Genomic DNA, 17,781 nt, shown 5'->3' with positions numbered 1-17,781 from the left:
TAATAATCTTTATTTCTGTAATGACGCTTTTATTTCTAAACTGGTTTATTTGAACCGATTTTCCTTAAAAATAAAGAATGGTTGAGGATCGCCTTGAACTTTGAGTCATCCTGTCTCGACCTCTAGAGTGCTGGGATTGTATTCACGTGACACCACCTTTGGTTTATGCCAAGCTCTGGATCAAGTTCAGGGCTTTGTGCCTTCTAGATGAGTACTCTACCAACATAGCTATATTCCCAACGCTCACAACTAACTTCTGGCTTAGATATCTGAGCTTTGTCTTTGTTAATCTTTTATATTTATTTGGGGTGGAGAGGACAGAGAATACCTGGTAAGTGTTGGTTCTCCAGCCACTGTGGGTCCTGGGAATTTAATTCATGTCACCAGGCTTGGTGGCAAGTGCCTTTACCCACTGAGACACCAGCAGTCCAGCTTTTTTTTCTTTTCTTTGAAAAAATCAGTTTCTCCTTTATCTTTATTATTTTTTCTGCACTGTGTGATTAGGTCTATTTTGATTCTCCTTCTTTTGTCATCCCAAATTAAGGGTTTAACTTAGTTCTGCTCTTTCTTCCTTTTTTTTGGTTTTTCAAGACAGGGTTTCTCTGTAGCTTTTGGAGCCTGTCCTGGAACTAGCTCTTGTAGACCAGGCTGGTCTTGAACTCACAGAGATCCGCCTGCCTCTGCCTCCCGAGTGCTGGGATTAAAGGCATGCATCACCACCGCCCAGTTTAGCCATTAAATCTTTTAATTATGTTAGCAAATCTTTACTTTTTATCTAATATGGCCACCATCCCCCTCCATCCTTCAGTTATTTCTGTCCCATTGCTCCCTCCTGCTCTCCATTCTTTGTAACCGCTCTGGCCTTGAACTCCACTCTTCCAGTCTCAGCCTCCAGTACTGAGGCAGAAATGAACATAGCCTTGCTGCTGCTTCTGCTCATTCTGGTCTTAACTTCCGGAATCCCTGGCTAGTTCCTATTGAGTTTCTTGGAGTTATTCTGCAGGTCATGTGACATTTTTCATGCTAGACACATTGAGAACTCTCTCTCACTGCTGCCCCCCCAGGTTGCACTCCCTGTAAAGGAGGAAGTGATGAGCCCTTTGTCTTGGGCTCTGCTTCTTTAGGAATTCAGGCTATGATGAAAACCCAAGTACTATTGTCTGAAGCGTGACACACACACACACACACACACACACACACACACACACGAAGCTTGAAGGCTCTTCCAGAATGGGACTTCCTCCCAATTTTGCCAGGGTCTTTCCTCGGGGTCTGAGATAGTCCAGGAAACCTCAACAATGGCTTGTGTTCACCCGAAAGGCTCTATCCCTATCCTTCAAAGCAAGAGAGTTACATGCACACCCCCCACATTGATCTAAACAGATCAGTGGTCACCCTGAGGCTATCACAGTAGCCAGAAGAATGCCGGTGCCTAGCTGTCTTTTTTTTGTCTGCTTTGGGTTTTTTGTTTTTGTATTTTTGAGACAGAATCTCAAATAGTCTAGGCTAGCTTCAAATTCATTTGTAGCCAAGGCTGACCTTGAGCTTCTGATCCTTCTGCCTCTGCCTCCCAAGTGCTGGGATTACAGGTGTGCACTGTAACTTCTAGTTGATGGTTTTGTCTTTCACCCAGGTGTAGAACTCCAACAGAAACACAAGGATGGAGACTCAGGTCAGCTGCTCTGGGAAGGGGGTGACTATTGCCTGCCTGAGCCAACCAATACTTATTGTGACAGAAGAGGTAGTTAGGAAGAACCAACCCTTCAGAGCTTTGGTAACATCAAAGCCAGAAGGCAAAGCTTTTGTCTGATACCATGCTGCAGAACTGTTTCTTTTCCTGCTGGTCCAAGGTGGGAAGAACTGGTCTCCAAGCAGGGCCAATTGCTTCCTTCCTTAAATATAATAAATGTGACTGCTCCCACAGGGGCAAGAGAGAGAGAGAGAGACAGAAACAGAGAGAGAGAGAGAGACAGAGAGAGAGAGAACAAGAAATGTGTTGTGGAATATTAGTTTAAGATGTGTTCCATTTGTTTATGCTGTGGAACATTTTTTTAATGATGCAATGACGTGTTGCATTCTTTTATGTTGCATTTGTTTAACTCTGTGAAGCTGTGTTACTTTGCTTGTCTAAAACACCTGGTTGGTCTAATAAAGAGCTGAACGGTCAATATTTAGGCAGGAGAAAGGGTAGGCAGGCTGCCAGGCAGAGAAAATAAAAAGGAGGGTAACTCTGAGATGGGAAGAACCAGGAGAGAAATTACCTGTCACCCAGCTACACAGTGAGTCACAGAATAAGAAGTAAAGAAAGATACAGAGATTGGAGAAAGATAAAAGCTCAGAGGCAAAAGGCAGACAGAATAATTTAAGCTAAGAAAGGCTGGCTAGAAACAAGCCAAGCTATGGTCGGGCATTCCTGAGAAAGAAAAAGTCTCCATGTGATTATTTGGGAGCTGGGCCCCCAAAGATTAAAGAGTAGAAAAACAACAACAACAAGAGGGGGAAGGGAGAGGGAGAGGGAGAGAGAAAGAGAGATTAAAAGGGAAGATGGGCTGGTGAGTTGGCTCCATCTCCATAACCCTTGGTGGCAGAAGATGGCCACACAAGTGCGGTGGCATGTGAACGGGTGTGGACACACACAGTGATAAAAAACTAATAAAACAGTAAAAATAGAAGATATATGAAATATTTCACTTCCTGATAAGTCAAATAATTGAAATTATTCTTTTTGTTTGTTTGTTTTGGGTGGATTTATTTTATAATAAGAGGTTTCTCTGCATGACCCTGGCTGTCCTAGAATTCACTCTGTAGACCAAGCTGACCTCAAACTCAGAGATCTGCCAGCTTCTGCCTCGTGAATGCTGGGATTAAAGGCATGTGCCGCTACCACCCATGGAATTGAAGATCATTCTAGTGAGTGATAAAAATAAATTTAGCAGTCACTGACAGAGAAATTCCAGGTGCCAAGAGCTGTCTTAATCTCTGGGGTTCAGAGCTAAGCACGCTCCAAACAGAAGTCCAACAATATCATTTCTCTGCTGTGTTAGATGGGGTTATATTGCTATGATGAAACACCATGACCAAAGCAAAATTGGGAAGGAAAAGGTTTATTTGACTTATATTTTCATATCACTTTTACCACTGAAGAAAGTCAGGATAGGAACTCAAACAGGGCAAGAACCTAGAGGCTGGAGCTGATTCAGAGGCCATGGAAGGCTGCAGTTTACTGGCTTGCTCCCTATGGCTTTCTCAGCCTGCTTTCTTCTCTTTTCTCTTCTTTTTCTTTTCTTTTCTTTTTTTTTTTTTTGAGACGGTTTCTCTCTGCTTAGTTCTGACTGTCCTAGAACTCGCTATGTAAACCAAACTGGCCTCAAACTCACAGACATCCTCCTGCCTCTGCTTCCAGGGTACTGGGATTAAAGGCATGTTCCTTCCTTCCCCCGTTCAGCCTGATTAAATGACTTTAGCCTGTGTCAAGCTGACATAAAATTAGCTAGCACACCTATTAAACAACAACAACAAAAACACCTCCCCCCAGGAGTTTCCTATCTTTTAGAAACCAAATTCTTAATGTCCTAATATAAGGCCCTCAATAATCTGGCTTTGAGCATTGATGAAAATTCTCTCTAGAATCTTACCTCTGAACCCTGCACCACAGCCACTCTGGGATACTTATATTATCCCAATATTGTGTTTTTTCATTGGGTTAGGCAGTGACACAGCAAAGCCACTAACTAGTCAATATTGATAGACAGCAAGGCTCTAGAAAGCTCATGTGCAAAGGTCAAGAAAAACAAAAGATTCACTCCCCCCCCCCAAAAAAAATGTTTGAGATCCAACACAGGCGCTAGCACAGTTAAACTTTGAATTAAAGAACAATCTAAGATGCAGAGGCCTGAAGCAGAGAAGCAGCTCGAAGATGGAAATGGCATGGGTCACTATGTGCAACTGAAGGCAATGTCAATACTTGTTTGAAGTTTAAAAGCAATTTCACTTATCTTGTTCCCTGAGCTGACTCAAATGGAGCTTGGGTTTCTGCCAGATCTAAGAAGCAAAGAAGGAAGAGGGGGAGGAGAAGGAAAGGGGGAGAGAAGAAAAGAGGCCGAAAAGGAGAAGATATTACGGCTTACAGATTGTTTTTCTGGGCACCTCCCCACTTATCCCTCACACAGCTCCAAAGGTAGCAATGTCTTCACTCTGCTCCAGGACGGCTGAGGCTCGGAGCCGCTGCACCCAGCTAAGACCTGGAAGAGCAATGGCTCCCACACAAACCTTGTTACTTCGAGATTGTATTGCTCTGAGCTTCCCTGCAAGGAACTGGAAGCCACGTGGGGACATCTTATATTGATACAAGAACAGGTGTGAACTCCGGAAGGACAAAAGAGTTACCTCAAGTCATCACCAGGGAACATCCTGAAAGGCGACAGGAAAGTCGAAGAGATAATGGCCTGACTAAATATCCTTAGAACTTCAAAAACATTAAAAAAAAAAAAAAAAAGATCCAGTGTGTACCTGTGTGTGTCTCACATGTGGAGGTCAAAGGACAGTTTGGAGGAGTGAGTTTTCTCCCTGCACCCTGTGGGTCCCAGCCATTGAACTCTGGTCACCAGGCTTGGCAGCATCCACTTGTACCAGCTGAGCCACCTCACCAGCCTAGAAGGTTTTTTGTTTGTCTTTTTTTTTTTGTTTTTGTTTTTGTTTTTCGAGACAGGGTTTCTCTGTAGCTTTTGGAGCCTGTCCTGGAACTAGCTCTTGTAGACCAGGCTGGCCTCAAACTCCCAGAGATCCGCCTGCCTCTGCCTCCTGAGTGCTGGGATTAAAGGCGTGCGCCACCACTGCCCGGCCTGTTTGTCTTTATTTAAAAACTAATTTCTTGTCTTGGTGAGGCAGTGAACATTTTCAATCATATCTCCCAGGGTATACAGGCAGGAAGATCTTGGTGATCTCAAGATCAGCCTGGCCTACACAGTGAATTTTAGGCCAGCCAGGGCATCGTAGGGAGACCTTGTCTCAAAACACCAAACCAACCAACCCAAACCGTCACCTGACCATCTTTGAGTCAGCTGGAATGTTATAAACAGATTAGAATCGGAGCTCTGAGGCACCCAAATCACAGGTGTGAGATGTTTGGGCAAATTTTAGAGCAACATTTAGGATTGGGGTCATGTTCAGGCATGTATTTTAGTTTGCAAATTGCAATACCATCACCAAATTGTAAAGCATCAAGATCCCTAGCAGAAACTCAGAAAAGAGGCATAGCTAAGAAAGGCCAGTGAGATGGCTCAGGGGCTCAAGTGCTTGCTGGGAAAGCCTGACCACTGAGTTCAGTCCCTAAAGCTCATGAAAGAAGAGGGGCGAGTCCACACAGCTGTCCTATGACCATCACATGCACGCTGGGGTGTTCATACACCCACACTCATACACAGACTACACAGACATGACCAGGTTAACTTGGCTGCCTAATTTCCCCAAGGAAATAACCAGAGAAGTAGCTAAATTTCTATGTAAAAATGTTTAGTATAGAATGTCAACAAATGCCCAACAGCGGTGGTTAAAGGAATTCTTGAAAATCCACCGACAGGGACCTAGCTGCAGTCCTTAAAAAAGATCGGAATCGGAGAAAGTAAGAACGATGTCGTGCTGAGAGAACCACAGGGGCACTCAGCTGTGGAGCTGACCCAAGTTCAGCAGATCCCAGCCAGCACTGTGTTAAGAACCCAGCGGCTGTTTGCACACCTGTAGCTACAACACTGTGGGAGGCAGAGACAGGAGGACCACTGGAGCTTGCTGGCTCCCACCCTAGTTCCGGGTTCAGTGAGAGAGACATTCTCAAAAGGATAAGGCTAAGGCAGAAACCTGATAGAGCAGGACACTTGAAGTCCTCCTTTGGCTTCCGCATGTGTATATGCAGGTTCTGTCTCTGTCTCTGTCTCTGTCTCTGTCTCTCTCTCTCTCTCTCTCTGTCTCAAAGAAAGGAATGGAGCAGGATTGTGGTTATTACTTCACAATGATTTTTCTTCTTGTTTTTGTTTGTTTGGTCTGATTTTTTTGTTTGTTTGTTTGTTTTGAGATAGGGTTTCTCTGTGTACCGCCCTGACTGTCCTGGAACTCTCTCTGGAGACCAGGTTGGCCTCAAGCTCAGAAATCAGCCTACCTCTGCCTCCAGAGTGCTGGGACTAAAAGTATGCCCCACGTCCCCCCACCCAACCCCTCTTCTTCTCACTTTTTTTATTTATAGTTTTTGACAGAGTCCTTTTTTTCTCTTTTTAATAATTTACTTCATTTTATTTTATGTGCATTGATGAGAAGGTGTCAGATTCCTGGAACTGCAGTTTCAGACAGTTGAGTGCTGCCACATCGGTGCTGGGATTTGAACCTGGATCCTCTGGAAGAGCAGCCCGTGTTCCTCACTGCTCAGTTATCTCTCCAGCCCCAACAGAATCTTTTTTTTTTTTTTTTTGGTTTTGTTTTTTCGAGGCAGGGTTTCTCTGTAGCTTTTGGTGCCTGTCCTGGAACTAGCTCTTGTAGACCAGGCTGGTCTCGAACTCACAGAGATCCGCCTGCCTCTGCCTCCCGAGTGCTGGGATTAAAGGCGTGCGCCACCATCGCCCGGCCCCAACAGAATCTTAATTGTATAGTTCGGGCTGTCCTTGAATTTGTTATGTGACCCAAACAGAGCTTGAATTTGTGATCCTCCAGCCTCAACTTCTGCTCTTCTACCTGTGTGCGTGATCCAAATTTCCTACAGCAAAGATTTCTAGGTTTGAGGCCTGAATTAATTTTTTTAAAAATTTATTTTTTGGGACAGGAGGCAATGCAGACGTTCATACCAGGTCAAAAGTGCACCCGTGTGAAATTGGTTCTCCTTCACCTCTATGTGAATTCCAGGGATCCAACGCAGGTCACCAGGCTTGCACAGCAAAGTGCCTCCCCCCCCCCAAGCCGTCTCACGCACCCAGATGCGTTATTCTTGATCTTCTGAGAATTGAGTTCAGGTCCTCATGCCTTGAAAACATGAGTTACTCTTGGGGATAACTTTGGTTTTTTGCTTCTGTTGTTGTCTATTTGCTTTTAGTTTTGTTTTTGCTTTTTTTTTTTTTTTTGCTGGCGATAGTTTCACTGTGAGTTTCAGAACACTTAAAACAGTTTAAAAAGTAAACCAGACCTAGACGGTTACTAGCGCTGGTCAGAGGTCCTATTTCTGTGGCTAACTTGTATTTTCTTTTTCATGTTTATGAGAAAAGCTGGTGAGGTTTGCAGTCAGATTCATGTTCAAAGACAGGAAGAGGGCAACAGTGCTCTAATGGCTTATTTATTCATTTCTTTATTATTTATCAGTGTTAGGGATTCAAGCCAGGTCCTTGTGTATTTCAGGGAAATACTGAGGTATGCCATACACACACGCACACACACACACACACACACACACCACAAACCGTGTCTCTCTGTCTTAGGTTTTGAGACAAGGTCTTATTATATAGTCTAGGCTAGTCTTGAATTCTCTTTCCTCCCACTGAGATCACAGCCTTACACCACCATGCCCGGCTACTGTTCCCAGGAGAGGTGAGTTAGCCCCTCCCCCAGGGAATCTAGCCTGTGGTTACTTCCATCTGCGCAGTGTGGTGCTAGTGGTGTTTTGCCTTAGGAAGCCGGGTCATAGGAGGCCACGTGGCTTCCACAAGGCTCTCTTTTGTGGACTCCTCAGAGACTCCCTCTTGGGATACTTCTTCTTAGAACCAGCAGCTGTGGCGTGAAAAGCCCAGGCCTGGCAGGGAGTATAGAGGTCATGCAGCAACAGCGCCAACTGAGCCTGGTTAGACTCAGCCCAGGGGTTAGCCTGGGCGTCTCCAGTCTTGTGCAGTCTGACTTAGAAATCACTGACCACTCACGGTTATTTAAAGTTCAATTTAATTAAAATTAAAAAAAAACATTAAAATCCAGTTCTTAGCCACTCGGGCCACACAGTTCAAGGGCTTCAGTAGTCCATGTGGCCAGCACGTTTGACAGCACACATGAAACCTCTTTCTGGCTTTGGAGAAAGTTCCAGATGATTCTCTGTGAGTGTCCGGGTCTTCCCAGTCAAGAGGTTCTTGTCACTGTAGAGCAGAGACAAGCCACACATGCCCACGTGCCTCCTGAATTCCTGACCGGCGAGGCCCATGGACACAGCACAATGGGTGCTTTCTACCATGAGCGATGGGGTTTTAGGACAGCTTGTTATGTGGTAATAGTGACTGGGGCAAACCCCTTTGAAAAGAAATGCTCCCCCACAATCTGTCCCAGATGACTTTTGGCATGACATTGGCAAAGCTATGTCTCCGTGCTGCCCCAATTGCAGTGAAGCCTGGGAGAGCATACACTTAGCTTCAGTCAGGAAGACTAGCAGGGGGAGGGGCCGTGGGAATCCATTCAGCTTGCACCGGTGTCTGCCACAATTGGTTGTGTATAATTTTAGTAAGCCAGGCTACATAATAACATATGCAGCCCAAGCTTTAAGATGTATTTTAAGTACTCTAATAACATTCACTCTTAGAGAACTTTAAATAAATGTTCTTTGTACTCAGAATGTCGCCAACACAGTACTGCTCCTAGAATCTGTGCTATCATCTCTTGCCAAAATCAAAATTCTCCCCTTGTGCCGGGCGATGGTGGCGCATGCCTTTAATACCAGCACTCGGGAGGCAGAGGCAGGCGGATCTCTGAGTTCGAGACCAGCCTGGTCTACAAAGCTAGTTCCAGGACAGGCTCCAAAGCCACAGAGAAACCCTGCCTTGAAAAACCAAAAAAAATTCTCCCCTTGTGCTAATGGAAAGTCACTTCGAGAATTGGTTTAGACTTTTGCTCATCAGGATATTCAGGAGGGGGCAGGTTAGATTGGAGGCGTTCTCCTCTTGGTCTCAGTTGCCTCCATGAATTCCTGGCATAAGAGATGATTAGGTTTGTTCCGAGTCCTCTAGTATTGCTTAGCTACACTAGAAGTCACACCTTACACCTAGTGCCAGTTCGTCCTGGAGAAGGTCAGGCCCTCTTTTACAAACCCGGGGAGAAGCTGCAGAAAACCGCACTGAAGTTTCCTCAGACACTCCATGGCCAACCTTTGAGAAATAATTATGAAAGAACTGGTTTCGTTGGCAACAACTCAATGATTGCTTTGTAGTTTGGGTTTGTTGAGATAGGTTCTCAATTTGTATTTCCAGCTGACCTTCAGCTGGAGATCTGCATGCCTCACCTCCCTCAGACTTTCTACCCCCTTGCCTAGCATAATATATGATATATATATTAGAGGTATTATATATATTATGGTATAATATATATTACCATATTTTATATATATTATATGGTAAAGTTTCATGAGGCCCAGGCTGGCTTCTAATTTACTATGTAGTTTAGGATTACCTTGAACTATTGATCCTCCTGCCCCTACTTCCCAAGTACTAGCCTTATAGACGCTAGCCACCAGACCTGGCCCATAGCATATAATCTTTGTCTATGACAGGATCTCACTGTGTATCCAAGACAGACCTAGAACTCAAAATCCTTCTGCCTCAGTTTCTCCTAGGATTAGAGTTGTGCACTACCACACCCAGCATATAATTTTTTTACTAATTTAAAAACCTATATCTATGGTTTGTGTTGCACAACTATTTAAGAAGAAACAAGTCACAATAATAACATATTTGTACTTGCCTTATTTCGCATTAGAGGTAAAAAAAAAAAAAACGGTCAATTCTCAAGTACTATGGACCTTAGTAAACATTCTGGGAAGGGGCCATTTGCTAGTGATCATGTTTCTGTTTACAGGGAAGCAGAATAAGAGTTAGAAAATTTAGGATGGTTTCCTCTCAGAAATAAGGATAAGGTGTGTGTGTGTGTGTGTGTGTGTGTGTGTGTGTGTGTGTGTACAGTTCAGGACACTTTAAATCACTGTACTTTATGATATTGGATCGATATTGAATATTTACCAATCAAGTATTATCTTTATTATAAGACACACACCCCTCCTGGATTCCTTGAGATGAGGATGTGGAAGGGAGGCTGTGTTTCTAGTGAGCACTTCATCCCTTGACTTCGGGATTCCAGGAATTGTCTAGTAGGTCTTTGCCTATGCTAGGCAAGGGGAAACAGACTCTGCCAGCTACACGTTGTGCAATTATTATTATTTTTTTACTTATTTGTTGTAGAGATAGGGTCTTACTATGTAGCCCAGGCTGACTTAAAACTTGCTATCCTCCTGACTCAGCCTCTCAGGAGTGCTGGAGTCATGGCTTATTCCACTCAGCTACAGCCCCAGCTCTTTTTTACTTCTTGAGACAGTCTCACCAAGTTGACCTTGAACTCACTTTGTAACCCAGACAAGCCTTAAACTTCGATCCTCCTGATTACCTGTCCTTACAGGCATGAGTCATCAGTCCAAAGAAGACTCTCTTGATTGCAGCACTACCTGGAGCCTGAGATCAATTTTTTTTATCTCTATAAATCCATATGTTTAAGTGATGATTTAGCAGTCTACACTGCTGTAGAATTCTAAAGTGAATGTTAAATAGTGATTAGCTGAGGAACCCTTTAGAGTACAAGACTTGAATAAAATGTATTTTAAACTCAGTGTGGTGGTATAAGCACTATAGTTGGGCTTTTGGGGTGAGACCCTTTTATACCCCAACTCCACACCCTCAAGAGTTCTGGAATTAACCCATAACAATTTTGTCTGTTTTTATTTTATTTTATTTGAGATATGCAGCTCAGGCTGGCCTGGAACTTGCCTTGTAGCCCAGGCTGGCTTTGAACATGTAATCCTTCTGTCTCAACCTGAATGCTGGGATTTACAGGCGTGTGTCACTATGCCCCACTAACTCATGCATTTTTAAACTATTGTTACTAATATTTAACCAGTCAATAACAGCTAAGTGCTTTAGTACTTTCTATCTGGGATCGTAGATCAAAGAAATTCAGGAGAGAGAGAGAGAGAGAGAGAGAGAGAGAGAGAGAGAGAGAGAGAGAGAGAGAGAGAGAGAACTGCTTCTTTCCTTTAGAGAATTCTTGAAAAGTATAGATAAGCTTAACAAAATTATGATTCATCTATTTTTAGTTAGACATTTCAATCTCCGCCAAGCCTAATATGTTCCCTAATTATAGTGATATATTTTCCAAATTACAAACCAAGACACATGGCCCAGCACATGTGCCTGTAATTTTGAGTGTTTGGTACAGTAACGCTATTTGCTTAATGGTAATAAATTATGCTTCTAGGGCACATGAAAAATAAAGTGTTTCTTTTGGTTCACCATTCCCAAAATATTTTACCTAGATTCTTACAATTTCTGTGCCCAACTAACCATAGGATTTAAAATGCCTGATTTCTGCGACAAATTGACGTTTACTTCAGAAGAGCAAAACCACGCAACTGAAGAAAACAATGGACAAATAACTTATATTAAAAATATTTTGCTGCAAGACACTTTAATTTTAAATGCTCGTCATGCTTTCAAAATCTAATCCCATTCTGTTTGCAACTAGAAAGCCCAAATACTAAATATAAAACAGAATTAAAAGCCTTTCTGAGTAAAACTTCTATGTTCTTAAGACGCTGCCCAAGTTTTAGGAACCTGTGCAATAAACAAGAAATGGGTCACCTGACCGGTCCCCACCCCACCCCTTCGCCCATTCCATACACCCTCCCCTTCTCACACGCTTTGAGACTTTAGAAATATCTTTTCTCAAAGCTGTTCCTTCTAAAAGAGGAGGTGGAAACCCACGCAAGCAGGTCCGAGTGCAAAAAAAGGCAACATCCAGGCTTCTGCATCCATAAAACGAAAAGTCTCTCTCTTGGCAAGCCGCGTAGACGCGGACTTGTGCCCTGGGTGGCACAGATGGTCTACACAGGCAGTGAGCTGCGGTTTAACCTCTAGACACAGGTTTAGAAATGCCCGCCCTGCCGTGTTAAGGGCAAGGCAGCAGCACGGGGATCGTTTTGTTTTTTATTTTATTTTATTTTTCCAGGAAGCATGCCCCGAGTGACCGACGGGGAAGGAGAAGGCCGGGCCTTGGGCGTTTCATTCACTGCTTCGCTTTCACCCCCTCCTCTCCTTGGCTCCCCCTCGACTTTCTCTCGCCTTTACCCAGTCCTAGTTTGACGTCCGTCTCCTGGATACCAGACAGCCAATCGCCTGGCCGCTATGGTCCGGCGCGGCCAATCAGGCATCGTTGCTACCTGTGAGTAATATTTTTAGCCGAGAGGAACGCCCCGTTCCACTCCCGAGGTAACTCGGATTTCTGGGCTGCAGGTTGTGGAAACGGCGCCTATCCGCGCCCCTGGAGTCCCTTGCGTCCCCACTCCCTAGACACCCGTACACAGTTCAGAAAACTCTCTCAAGGTTCCTCAGCAAGGCACCGGGTTTATTTTGTGCGCCTGGGTGAAAAGCCCTCAAAATGCACGCGTGGGCGCACACACAGTCACATAGGCTGTTTGGCATTGTGTCGCTAGCTGGGACGTTTGATACAAGGCGTTTATTCTTACGATCTCAAGCCACCTCCAAGTCCAAGCTGCTGCTGGGTGACCCGGGGAGGTCTGGCGGGGGGTGGGGAGAAGGAGGACGACGACGGACTGCAAAGGCAGTTAAACTGTCACCTGGGCGGGAGGTGCAGCGAGGTGGCCTTCCTTCCCCGCCCCCAGGTTCTGCAGTTGTCACTCTCGGGGTGGCAGTTGGCCTAGACTCTGCGGGGATTTACACTCAATGAATCGGGAGCACGAGTCCGGGTCACCCGGACGTGGGCTGGAGACCCAAGGACAGCTCGCCTACGAGTGGGGTTTTCCTCGGCCACGGTCTCACTCGGAAGCAGCCTTTTCCGTGTTCTGCCCTCCCTCCCCTCCCCAAGCCTCGGCCTCTCCTCGCGGCCGGCCCCCGCCGCGCCGCCACCTGCTCCGCTCCCCTCCCCCGCTCAGGCCCCGCCGTCCAGCCACCCCACCCCTACAGCTCTCCTCCAATCCCGTCCCAAGGTCTCTCTTAACCCCGCCCCCAGCCTCTCGGGATTGTCGGCTCATTGGCCGTAACGGTGCCCAGGGGGCGTGGCCATCCATCGGCGGCCGTCTGGACGTGGGCAGGCGGGACTTGGCCAATGGCGTCGGGGGGCAGGGCAGGGGCGGAGTCGGCGCGGCCCCGGGGTGAGGGGTGGGGAGGGCGGGACTGTGACGCGAGCGGCGCGCACCCCCGCGGAGGCTGGGGGCGGGGAGGAGGCTATAAAACGAGAGGCGGGGCGCGCGCCGCGGCAGAAGGAGCGAAGCTCTGGCCCGGCGCGCAGAGGGCGCTGTACGGGGACGCAGGGCCGGGCCGCCGGGCTGTGTGGAGAAGCGAGCGCGCTCGTCTGAGCCTGTCGTCCCCCTCCACCCCAGAGCCAGAGCAGCGAGCTCCCAGGCCCGCCCGAAGCGTCCGTCGCGCGTCCGGCGGTGGCGACGTCTTGCACCCGGCCGCCTCACCGCTCCCGACCCACCCGCGCCCCCGCCCGCCCGCCCGTCCGCCGCCCCTTCTCCCCCGCCCAGCCGCGGCTCGGCGGCGGCCGCAGCCCCGGAACAGCCTGTAAGTACGGTGGGGCGGCGGCTACGGGTCGAGGGAGGGGCTGCAGCGCCCTGCGAGCCCGGGTGCCGAGGGACAGCCGCGGGGACCCGAGGGAATGGAGTGGCTCCGGGAAGCCCGGCCCCGAGGCTCGGCGGCCGGCGGGCGGCCCGGAGGAGGGAACACCCGGGGTGGGGAGCGGCGCCCGGGCACGGGGGAGGGGGTGCCGGAGTACTGGGATCGGGCCGGGACCGGTGCTCTGGGATGCTGGCCGGGTCCCAGGAGCCTCGAGCGGGGAGCGGAGAGGGGGGTGGGGGGGGGGGACGGCAGGGTCAGGTTACGGCGGGGGAGGGGAGGGCAGGGCGGCCCGCGCCGAGACCTGCCGGTGCCGGGGGCCGCGTTCCCGGGGCGGCCGCCGGAGAGCCTGCTCTCCATTTCCCGGGGCCGAGCTGCTCCTCCCCGAGCAAGGCTAGTAGGCTTCCTCTTCCACCTCCTCTGGCTGTTTCTGCTGCCGTAGCGCTCGGGCTCCCGGCGCTGTGAGCAGAAATCTAATGAGACCCAACTGGCTGTTTATGTAATTCTTCACAGTCCTGTCTTAAGGCGTTGCTTTAAAAACTACCTTCCACCCAAGCCTGGCTGGGCTCGCCTGCACCTTTAAGCAATCCAGCTGAATCTGCTCTCCCTGTCGGCGCTCGGCTTTCTGCTTGGAAAGTGTAGTTTGGGGGCCACACGAAAGATTCTTTGCCCTTTGTCACCAAGAATATGGAAAATGGAACAGACGGATTAACGCCAGCTTGATTGTTTTAAATGCCCTTTTTGATCAACCTCGGTGTACGAATAGCTCTCCCTTGGAAATACCTCTGTTTGTCCTTGATCTTTTCTTATCCCCACCCAGTGCTGACCCAGCAAACGTTTAAAGGTCGACCTTACCATAGGAACCTCTCTAGGGGCTGTTGTTTTATCCAGAGAGGGATAGAAGTTTTTTTGTTTGCTTTTTGTTTAAGTTAGAATAAAACTGAGGAACCCTGCCCTTTCAACAGATCTTTGAGTTTTAAGCAGCTTGTTTTTCTTGCAGCTGAGAGGAATTTCAGAATTAGGGGTGTGGGGGGACAGTACACAATAAAAAGAAAAAGGCTCTGGGAAGAGCAGGTATGTGCGTGCCCTTGGCATGGTTAAAACTATAGGGGATAATTTGGTTTCTATTCTTTACCAAGGTGACAGTTCATTTAGTACCTTTCATTTTAGCATCGTGTACTTTGAAAATTGGAAATAATCTTTGTAATTTATAACATTCCCAAATATTTAACAGAACAGATTTAAATGTAGTTTCCAAAATGAACTAAAATACAAGAGTCATTTCTAAAATGGTGAACAGCAAGGAAACTAATGACCAACTTCTAAAAGTGGAGTGTGTATGTGGGTGGGTGAATTCAGTATACAGCTCCTAGTAAACACTGACGCTTGAGGTAAAGAAAGGATACACAATCTGGAGTTGCCTTAAGTTCTGCTGGAGAACGGTATGTAATAGATCAAAATGCTATTTTACCTGTAAATCTGTTAACGAATCTTAGTGATTTTTTTTTATTGTCTGTTCCTTTATTTTGTAGTGGTATTTTCCAGGCTTTCTAGCCTAGCAGACATTTTCAAAAGTGAAATTGCTTTGGGTAAAAAGCTTTGGAGCGACTACATTAATCTTATTTGGACATGTTTGCTTTTGTTTTGTTTTCTTAAAGGAACAAGATCACGAAAGGTTGAAGAATAATCTAATACCAGCACTTTGAATGAGAATTTGTTTCTCTGCCACAAACTGATTTTTAAAAATTTTATTTTTCTGGTGGAGGAGTTGAAACAAACCTAACTTTTGTGGCAACGCAGCTATGCAGCTTGAAATCCAAGTAGCACTAAATTTTATTATTTCGTACTTGTACAATAAGCTTCCCAGGAGACGTGTCAACATTTTTGGTGAAGAGCTTGAAAGACTTCTTAAGAAGAAGTATGAAGGGCATTGGTATCCGGAAAAGCCATACAAAGGATCAGGGTTTAGATGTATACATGTAGGGGAGAAAGTGGACCCCGTGATCGAACAAGCGTCCAAAGAGAGTGGTTTGGACATCGATGATGTTCGTGGCAATCTGCCACAGGATCTTAGCGTTTGGATCGACCCGTTTGAGGTGTCCTACCAAATTGGTGAGAAGGGACCAGTGAAGGTGCTCTACGTGGATGACAGTGGTGAAAACGGATGTGAGCTGGACAAGGAGATCAAAAACAGCTTTAACCCAGAGGCCCAGGTTTTCATGCCCATAAGTGACCCTGCCTCCTCGGTGTCCAGCTCGCCCTCGCCTCCCTTCGGTCACTCTGCGGCTGTCAGCCCCACCTTCATGCCCCGGTCTACTCAGCCTTTAACCTTTACCACTGCCACTTTTGCTGCCACCAAGTTCGGCTCTACCAAAATGAAGAATAGCGGGCGTAGCAGCAAGGTAGCGCGCACTTCTCCAATCAACCTCGGCCTGAATGTGAACGAGCTCCTGAAGCAGAAAGCCATCTCTTCCTCCATGCACTCTCTGTATGGGCTGGGCCTGGGCAACCAGCAGCAGCCTCCGCAGCAGCCACCGCAGCAGCAGCCAGCCCAGCCGCCACCTCCACCCCCACCTCCACAGCAGCAGCAGCAAACCTCTGCTCTTTCCCCCAATGCCAAGGAATTTATTTTTCCTAATATGCAGGGTCAAGGTAGTAGTACCAATGGAATGTTCCCAGGTGACAGCCCCCTTAACCTCAGTCCTCTCCAGTACAGTAATGCCTTTGATGTGTTTGCGGCCTATGGAGGCCTCAACGAGAAGTCTTTCGTAGATGGCTTGAATTTTAGCTTAAATAACATGCAGTATTCTAACCAGCAATTCCAGCCTGTTATGGCTAACTAAAAAAAAAAAAACAGAAGAGAGAACATGTATCGTACAAGTTAAAATGCATCGGCCCAAGGGGGAAATTCATTTTTTTTTTTTTTGCCTCCTTGAGATTTTTTTTTTTAAAGCTTATAGTAAGGATACATTCAAGCTTGGTTACAAAATAAAACATGCATCATTTTTCATTTGCCAACCAAGCACAAAGTTATTTTATACTGACTGTATATTTTAAAGTATACTCTCAGATATTGCCTCTTACAGTATTTAAGATATAGCAAGGACATGGCTGATTTTTTTATATAAAAAATTGGCACTAATAAGTGGGTTTATTGGTCTTTTCTAATTGTATAATTTAATTTAGTACAGTTTGTAAACTATCAGAGGATATATATATTGTTTCTACGACACGGTACCGCATTTCTATCTTTTTACTACAGTGATCTGTGACAGCAGCTCCATGTTGTATTTTTTTTACTGAAATTGTAAAATATCCATCTTAAAGACATCAACTATTCTGAAATTGTGTACAGGATATTCCTTTAGTGGTGGAATTAAAATGTACGAATATTTGCTTTTTCAAAAAAATGTATTTTCTGTTAAAGGTTTAAAGATTTTTGCTATATATTATGGAAGAAAATGTAATCGTAAATATTAATTTTGTACCTATATTGTGCAATACTTGAAAAACGGTATAAAAGTATTTTGAGTCAGTGTCTTACATGTTAAGAGGGACTGAAATAGTTTATATTAAGTTTGTATTAAAATTCTTTAAAATTAAAAATGCCTGTCGCATGGTCTTTGTTTTAAACCTTTGCTAGAAGTGTATGGCTGGAGTTAGATCATACATGCTCACGAAGAAGGAAGATCTGACTTGAGTCACAGGAATAGTGGAAGGCTGGGGCTCTGCTGATGCTTTGCCGGAGCTGGGGTGTAGCTTGGTAGAGCATTTGCCTAGCATGCAGAAGCCATGGGTTTGATCCCCAGCATCCAGTAAGTGGTACATGCGTGCCTCTACTCCCAGCCTTCAGGGTAGTGGTGGGAGGATCAAAAGTTCGAGATCATCCTTGGATACATAGTTTAAGGCTACCCTGGGCTACATGAGACCCTTTTTTAAAAAAATAAAACCCTACACAAGGTAGACTTCCTCACACTTTCATCCAGCGTCAGGTATGTTAAGGCTGGTCAATCCTACTCTATAGCAATTCTATTTAAAATGTCATACATGTAGGAGAGAGGTGATGGGATGGATGAAGTCATAGCCTGACAGTATTTGAAATGGAGAGGGAGCTCAGAAAAATGCTAGAAAGAGCTGCTCTCCTGGCCTACCCTTAAGATGG

General features: G+C 46.1%; 1 protein-coding gene across 1 annotated transcript; it reads left to right on the top strand.

Moving 5' to 3' along the window:
- Nucleotides 1-13,265: 13,265 nt before the first annotated feature.
- Tob1 (transducer of ERBB2, 1) lies at nt 13,266-17,225 on the top strand. Its single transcript, XM_075991085.1, has 2 exons — nt 13,266-13,568; nt 15,278-17,225. The coding sequence occupies exon 2, from the start codon at nt 15,422-15,424 to the stop codon at nt 16,460-16,462; it is 1,041 nt and encodes a 346-aa protein (XP_075847200.1). The 5' UTR covers nt 13,266-13,568; nt 15,278-15,421; the 3' UTR covers nt 16,463-17,225.
- Nucleotides 17,226-17,781: the final 556 nt, after the last annotated feature.

Source organism: Microtus pennsylvanicus, chromosome 11 (assembly GCF_037038515.1).
Source record: "Microtus pennsylvanicus isolate mMicPen1 chromosome 11, mMicPen1.hap1, whole genome shotgun sequence".
NCBI classification, from domain to species: Eukaryota; Metazoa; Chordata; class Mammalia; order Rodentia; family Cricetidae; genus Microtus; species Microtus pennsylvanicus.
Note: the sequence above shows the minus strand (reverse complement) of the source record. Positions and strands in the feature narration are given on the sequence as shown.

Coding starts and splice junctions, on each gene's coding strand:
- Tob1 (XM_075991085.1), top strand. CDS start 15,422: ATGCAGCTTGAAATCCAAGTAGCACTAAATTTTATTATTTCGTACTTG.